Source organism: Cystoisospora suis (genome assembly GCF_002600585.1).
Source record: "Cystoisospora suis strain Wien I chromosome Unknown contig_1073, whole genome shotgun sequence".
Lineage (NCBI taxonomy): Eukaryota > Apicomplexa > Conoidasida > Eucoccidiorida > Sarcocystidae > Cystoisospora > Cystoisospora suis.
The window spans coordinates 6450-14743 of record NW_027153874.1 but is presented as its reverse complement, the minus strand read 5'-3'; the positions used below and the strand labels follow the sequence as shown (position 1 = coordinate 14743).

The following is an 8294-nucleotide window of genomic DNA, read 5'->3' as shown; positions in this document are numbered from 1 at the left end:
GCTGTTGCTGCTGCTGCTGCTTGGTTTTGAGCTGTAGTGGCGGCTGTCCGAGCTTGAGCAAGATTCGTCTTCGTTTCTTGGAGTTCTTTATTCAATTGTTCAATTTGTTTCTGGAGTTCTCCATTCTTTCTTTCTAATTCTTCTTGAGCGGCCTTCGCTTCGGTCATTTGTTTACGCTGTTGTTGTTCTAAGGCCGCTTTCTCTTCTTCCAGACGTCTTTGCACCTTTTCCAAGTCACCCTTCTCTTTCGTCAGCTGCTCGACTTTACGAGCCTTCGCATCTGAATCTTCTCCACTTAACCGCTGAAGTTGAGCTAGCTTCGCCTGAAAACCGTGCAGAATCAACATTCCCGTTGTGGTGGAAAGAGTTCAAACGTCTCAGCCTCGTGCAATACAGCAGACCGCCAAATGAGGATGACGCAGGAGGTTGACGAGACGAGAAGACTCGGGGGTGGAGAGTCGAGAAGGGCCTTTTCACGAGAGGTGTGTGAGAGGACACGATATCAAAGAAAAAACACTAGAATACGTCTCGGAATGTTTGTAGGCAAGTAGACAGGTAGTGAGGCAATGGTAGGTGGGTAGAGAGGGAGTACCTGTAGCTAAAGTTTCACCTGGATCATCTACAGGAGAACACGTAAAGGTAGACGAAAGAAAATGACACATATGAAGATAAAAGGGTACGTGTATTGGAGCTGCACGTAGATGTGAAGGACTGAAGTGTTAAGAAGACTGCGCATGGTACGTCAAAAGTGTTTATAGGGCAGACCCTAACATACATGCAGTTACATACATGTTGAGACGCTTTTACGTAGATTTCGAGACCTCCGCTGTCTGAGTCTTGAGTATTCAGACTTACCTCGAGAGCCTCCTTATCAGATGTCAGGTCACCTATTTGTTTTTTCAGCTTCAACTCCGCAGCATGATGTTCTGCTTTGGCCTTGTCTACTTCAGCCGTAAGCTTTTCGCCCTTCCCTGAGGCTTCTCGTTCTTTCTGTCTGGTTGCTTCAAGCTCTTGTTGAGCAAGAGCTTGAGAGTCCATGAGTTTTTTGATTTGCTTTTCTCGATCATCCTTTTCTTCAGCTGCATCGACTAAGTCTTTCTTCATTTGCTTGTTCTCATCCACGAGCTCGTTGAACTTCTGAACAAGATCATTATGTTTGGCAGCTAGATCAGCGTACTTGGCTTTTGCTGCGTCTAAGAGCCTGTCTTTCTCTTCGTTAGACGATCCAGCCCTCTTGACTTCGTCTTTAACGCTCTTGAGTTCATTTTCCAGCGTCTTAGCTTTCTCTGATGCTCCAGAGACCTCATCTGACAGAGATTTCTTCAGAGATTCAACCTCACGTTTCATGCGATCAACCTCACTTTGATGATCTTGTTTGTTTCGCTGAATGGTCTTTTCCAGAGATGTCTTCTCGTCTTCAAATTGTTCTTTAGCTGCAGCAAATTCTCTCTCAACACGCTCTTTAGATGATTCGAGGGTGCGCATTTCGGAGAGTCTATTATCGAGCTCACGACGAGTTTCCGCCAGCTGGGATTGTAGGGTACCTTCGATCTCTTGGAATCGATGCTGGAGATCTTGCTTCTGTTGGCTCTGTGTGGATAAAAGCTGATCATTGCGGCTCTTCATGTCCTCCAACTGCTGTTTATACCGACTCTCAATATCTGAGACAGCTCGGTCTCGGTCATTCTTTAGCTGACGTATAACATCTTCATGTTGCTTCTTGAGAGTATCGATTTCACGCTCAAACTCGCTTCTCATTTCATCTCTTTCTGACGATAAACGATCAACTTTGTCTCTCCATTCACGTATTTGATCTTGATGTTTCTTTTCTGCATCTTCACCTCTTCGCGACGCTTCTTCCGCTGCCTCTTCTAAGCGTGATTGAAGATCAGCCGTTTTCTTTCTTTCGGCATCGTAGATCTTCTTTAATCTGTCCAACTCAGCCTGGGTTTGTCGAACTTCCTCACGAGCTTTATTACATGCCTCTTCAGCATGCGATTCAATTTCTCTCTTCCTCATTTCAAACTCCTTCTGAAGTCTCTCAACCTGCTGCCGTCGCGCTTCATTCTCCGCTTCCCTTTCGAGCTGCAACGCTGTCTGTTGGTCACCGATCTTACGGAGCTCCGCTGTTAGCGATGCTATATGTTCATTCAGGGCTCGGTTCTCTAACTCCATATTCGTCATTTCTCGGCTTAAGCTCGCCATTTCAGTAGCTTTCTGGGCTAACGCCTGATTCTGCTGATTTAGAGATGAAAGCGACTGCTCTTGGGTCTGTTAACAAACCAACACAGACAAGAACAAAAACACCACGAGTCGAATGGACAGTTGCGGCAATCGTAGGTAAGTAACTCTAACGTCAGGGCGGGGAAGAAGGAGTACAGACATACGCGCATGGATACATACATATATATGTATGTATTCACAGAAATAGGCTTACCGAAAGACAGAGCTTTAGCGAACTGAAGTATACGTACTGCATCCTATTTCTCAGTAGGAAAACAACTTCCGAGTGGGCGTCAGTACAGAGGGAGAGATCCCATGAAACGATGCACAGATACACCATTAGAGAAGGACAGAGGGCTGCGGCTCAATCTCAAAGCTCCTTCACTGTGAAAACAAGACAGCTCGAGATATTTCCTATGGCGTCTGCTGGTGTTTTGTCTGATGACAGCGAACCCTCGTAGATACATAGCTTCATGTGGAGTTATACGAGGATAACGCATGTAGCATACCTCGAGAGTTTTCTTGAGTTCCACGTAGGACCGTAAAGCTTGAACGACTCCCTCGACAACCATTTTATCTGATTCGCAAGGGCGTCCCTGGACCAGCTGCAAGGTCGTTTTCATTTTCATCAGGTCGACTTGCATAGCTCGTAGCTCATCATCCGAACCCCGTAGACGTTCCGCTTCTGTTTGCATTTGATCTTTTTGCCGTGTGAGGGCTTCTATCTGTTGTTGAGCAACCTTCAAATCGGTTCCTAAGCGACTGTTTTCCTCCATCAAGCGGAACTGTTCTTTCTGGTATGCCAAATCTAAGGACGCCTTGATTTTATGCTTCGCTTCCCGGGCTTCCGTCGCTTCCTTCTCCGATAGTTCCAGCTTCTCTAAGAGCGTAGAACGCTCAAGTTGAAGTTCACTCAGCTTCGATTCTAAAGCACTCCTCGAAGCGTCCAGAGAATCTGCTTGTGCCTGAAAGGGTGGGGTGAGGGGAAAACACAAGAAAGACAGTCAGAGCAACTTCAAATAGCCGGCCCGTGATACACTCGATGCGTTCTCGCATATTACGTCCGATAAGAATCAATAGATACATATGGACGCCATTTGTATGCGCGCACAGGCTGTAAAACCTCAAGGTGAAATACAGGGTCACACGTGCGGCCAGTAGGCATATGAAAGTGTTGCACGGCGTCCATTAGTCAGAATACTCTAGCGTCCCTTAAGAGTTAACAGCTTGGAAAAACGAGTCTGTGCTTTGTATCAGGATTGGAAAAGCCAGATAAAAGCTACTACGTGCTGTCAATGAATATCAGCGTAGAGGCATTACATGAAGGACAACGATAAATCTACCTTCCATCCTTAACTATCTATATACACCTCCGATATATACAATGTACTTAACGCGGACCCAGAGGTACCTGATGCCTAGGATCTCTACAAACACATCAATAGATGCGTGCACTTCTCTCATAAAGAGAGCAGCAATAGATCTAAGGGATAACGAGGAGACTCCACCCCTTCCGTCCCTGTCCCTTCCTTGTTCTCGTCAGCCCGTAAGCTAAGCACGAGAAACGACTCGACCGCTGCGTTTGACGACTAACCTTGGCTCGGATGGCATCCTGATCGGCGAGATTTCGCTTTTGTTCGGCCCTCTCTAGCTCCCCACGAAGATTATTATACTTGGACCGAAGGGCATTGAGTTCCTGCGCCGTCCTATCTCGGGTTTTCAAAGCATTTGAGAGACCCTCTGAGAGTTCCTGTATCTTTCTATCCTTCAGGGCGGCATCGGTTTCCGTTTTATTGGAGTAGTTGTCGAGTTGTGACTTGAGCTTTGCACACTGCTTTGACGCCTCTTCAAACTTGCGACGGTAGTATTCACCTTGACTCTCTTCAGAAGCGACGGTTTGCTGGAGATCTCGAATCTTTCTCTCTTGGAGTTGAAGTTGCAGTTGTGTATGTTTCTCATTCTCCGCCGCTTGAAGTTCACTCCGAGCCTTTTCTGCTAAGACAGCTTCTCTTGCTTGTTGAGCGCTATCTTGTATATCTCGTATATCTTTTTTGACCTTGATCAAAAGAAGATTCTTCTGAGAGACCACCTCAGCTAATTTCCCTTGTAATGTATCCACTCGTGCTTTATACATTTCGATGGCTTCGGTATTCCTCTGTGTTTCTTCTCGTAAGGCTTGCAATTCCCGATTTCTCTGGGAGAGTAATCGCCCCCTCTCGTCATTTTCGCTCCGTAACTTCTCTAGTTGTTTTTGTAGGTGCAGGCGCTGATTATGATAGGTCGATTCATTAGCCCGAGCCCGTCTCAAAGCATCATTTTCTGTCTCGAGTCTCTTTAACTTTTCCTCCAACTCTTCTTGAGTAATCTTCAAGACAGATTGCAAACGACGGATTTCTCCTTTGCTTTTCTTCTCACTCTCTAAGGCTCGGGTTGTCAGTTTCGCTTTACTTGTTTTCAGCTGTTCATTTTCGATAGTTAAGGTCCCGCATAAGTTACGGAGCTCATCTAAAGCTTCCCAGTAGCTCTTCTCTCCTGTCAAGATCCGCGTTACAAGGATATCGTCAGGTCGCATAGGACCTTGTTTCCCACAGAGATTTCTGAGGCGTATCTGTGACTTAATTTCATCCGGTGTTAATGAAGGAGAGGAAAGATTCTTGTGTTGTGAACCTGTACATCCTACGCCTTTACCTCCCCCCCCGGTGTATCGGGAGGGGGGAGAATAAGAGCGAGGAGGACAAAGAAGACTAGTCTCGTCATCTCCTTCAAAACGAGGTAGAGGTGAAGAAGAGGAAGAAAACGTATTATTGAGATGGTTGTTATCGACAACTGCCAAAGCCGCAGTATCCTTGCTTGACGATAAGAGAGGATACGATGTAGATGAAGAATACAACCCAGAAGTCCCTGAAGAATCTATTAAAGACTTCGACAGACGATTGTTACGACTATAAGGAATCAAGAGATTGTCGGATTTCCCACCTCCCCCTGCCCCTGCTCCACCCACAGATTCAAGGTCATCAAGATCACCTAGAAGATATGAAGGAGAGGAAGTGGATATGCCTCGTAAATCCATCGTGGTGTCTGCCATGACGGGAAGAAGAGAGGGCATTAAGCACAAGGGGCCAGATTGAAAAAACGGAAGAAAACACGAAACAAAAGAAGTCCGCTGTGTGACGATGGGGAACTTCACAAAGCTATGGAAACTCACAAGACGAACACACGAGGGCAGAGAAGGGACCATTGCCGTCCGTTAGTGTGTACATACTTCGAGGAAATTGACGAAGAAGCTGCGGAGACTGAGACGAGTTCAAGTCACCGGTTAGACAACGACAAACAGAGCACAGAAGCGGTTTTTAGCGAGAAGCAGGAATTCCACAGATGGCTGGTAATACACAGAGAATCGATAATACAATTGAAAAGGCTTCCTCATCGTCCCTTTGAATCCGGGTGGTACACACGAGGAAAACAGAGGGACGAGGGTGAAAGACGGGGGGGAAGGATGGTATACCAGGCCCGAGTTCGTCAGCGTAGGTTCGAATGTGTTAAGTATAGACAAGCTCAGCAGTAAAAAGATAAACTTGGACAAAACAAGACGACGTTTTGCGACGGAATGACGCAGCCCTCAAGATGTTTTCGCTACGATGAATTTTCAAAGTGTGTGCCCCACGTGTATCAGTCCGGAAGGCGCGGTCTTCTAGACGACCTTTTTCCTATCGAGAAGTCCAGATAGCACCCCCGGTGTTGATTGCTGAACCAGTAGGCCAACTAATCCGAACACCGGGGAGAACCTTGAGAACTGCGAGTTCGTTCCTTTGCTGAGGCGAAAAGAAGGAAGCCGCGGATGGTGATGGGCGGGGGAATGCGCCACTCAGGAAAGAACGAGAGTACATATTGAGGGAGAGCGAGAGAAAGAAGAGTACGTCATTCGAAATGAAAAAGCGAGGAGACCAAGAGAGAAACCTTGTTTAACTCGAGAGCCTCGGACTGCATCGGCACAAAAGCTCAACTGCGTTGAATCGCGGAGTCGCGCGCCCCCCCCTTCTTCGTAACTGGACTCACTGCTGGACAGAAGGAGCAAACAAAGGAAACGAAGAAGGGTCTATATTATCTCTGCTCAACGAGGGAACTCCGAGGGAATTCCGCTGTCAAAACGGCACCTGGGACAACAACTAGCCAGCGTCACAACCGGACCCCATCGATGTCTAGCTGCGCGTGACTCGACCATCTATCGTACAGTCACAAGAAGAAAAGCTGAAGAAACGCGGAGATGCGCAAGCTATACCGCCTTCCGACACAACTCAGGCGATGAAACGGTTTCTCGCGCGACACCCACTCCTTTGTTCTCTGCAAACCTCGCCGTTTACCTTGGACGGACCGCATGCGGCACTTCACGTGGTCGCACGACCGGCATACCTTGTCAGCTAAGAAGCGCAACGAGAACCTGGAGGGAAGCTTTTTCTGGGGACCGCACGTGGCAAATGAGGGGGACACGAGAGTTGGGAAAGAGCCCATGCACACGTGATCGGAAAGATCCGAGAAAAGAAGAAGGGAACATGTACTTCCTAGCGAAAGAAACAGGAAGGAATCAGTCGCTTACTCGCGCCAAGAGTAGTTTGGTTAAAACAAGGACCGGAATCAGAGGAGTGGTTGTGGGTATTGCTCTGAGACTCCATCCTGTCACCAAGAATGGACTCTATGACAGCCTGAAGGGAAACCCAGTGAGGTCGGCGAGGGAAGACGTTTAGTCGATAAGAGCTGTTCGTGATAGTCACAGCCAGGACCTGTCACTTAACTATCTTGACGGAGGTGTTCCCTATAACCTGACCAGGTTCATGGAAGTAGCTGCCCTTCTTCTCCTGGCTCTAGAACATTGATCCCTCACTAGCCTAGCTTGTGTTTCCGAAGGTGTCGTCAAGAAGCTAAGCAGCAGTAGACAACCACGAACAAAGTAAAGTAGTTAGTGCTGTGCTGATTTTAACCACGCTCTCTTCCATGTTCTCGTTGTGGGGCGCACACGTATCAAGGTCTACGGGTATGTACCGGAACTGCAGAATGAAGAGAAGTAATTTTCCAGGTAAAGTACCTCGACTACAAGTTAGTGAACAGGTTAGTTTCGCCCTCGCGTACGCGAGGAAAACTGTCGGCGTTGACTTTGGACTCGACACCCTCAAGACTCCATATATTTCTAATTGCATGAACCTCGGCCAGGGAATGTGTAGGACATAGGTGATCCAGAACTGTTTGACCTTTCAAGAAATTGTGGTACTGGTCGGCCTTCCAGCGAGGTTCTTCTTGCAATCGCCTATTGTACACGGTTCCCGGAGGGGGTGCGACAGTGAGCCATTCGTTCTCTTTCCGTGTTCCTGCTAAAACGACGACCCGTGCTGGGGTGATATTCTCCACGAGCCAGAGTCCCTGCAATGCTCCTCGCTGCGTTGGGTTCCCTTCGCGTTCCAGTTCTAGCTGATGTCGCAGCAGCTCTGTCGGGACGGCCCATGCGCCATGCCACGGCCCCATCGGAAAGACAGTGCAGCGAGCGGGCAGATTCCTGCATAAAACAAAGACCATCACGGCTTCTGGCGGGGGCTGTCCGTGCTATGTGTTGGAGATGCCTGAGAAAACTTTTCAGGGATACACGTCATTGGAGCACCGCTCCCGGAGTGTAACTGCACTTGGTATGGACGGGTGGGAGGACCGCGGGCGGCTGGTTAGCGTCGGTTTCGAGCTGATTTGGTAACGCATCGGCGTGTACACGACGACCGACCAAGCCAGGAAGAGACACGCAACAGAACAACGTTTTGCCTTGGCTTTGCAGCGCCTCTGTTTGCTTGCCAGGCCAAGACGGCAATCCCACAGGCGGACAGGGCGCTTGCTTGCCCACTTGCCATGGCAGAGGGAATTTAGATGGACTTTTTGCTGTGTGAACACCCTGGAGAGCAGTTATAGCACTCAGCGTGGTTTAACACTCTCGCTCCTTTGATCTGCCTTCTTTCTTCGACCCGAAAAAGGTAGGGTCGGAGAGAACCAGTCGCCATGAGCCTTCAGTTCTGAGCGACCACGAGCTGGGATGCCCG

General features: G+C 48.3%; 1 protein-coding gene across 1 annotated transcript; it reads right to left on the bottom strand.

The window, feature by feature from the left end:
- Positions 1 to 2: 2 nt before the first annotated feature.
- CSUI_002561 (intraconoid microtubule associated protein) lies at positions 3 to 6507 on the bottom strand (the record flags this gene model as incomplete). The annotated part of the gene is made up of 4 exons (XM_068062761.1): positions 3818 to 6507; positions 2733 to 3188; positions 856 to 2271; positions 3 to 323 (listed from the first exon to the last, which is right to left on the bottom strand). Coding segments are annotated over exons 1-4 (3837 nt in total), but the record flags the coding sequence as incomplete, so codon positions are not given.
- Positions 6508 to 8294: the final 1787 nt, after the last annotated feature.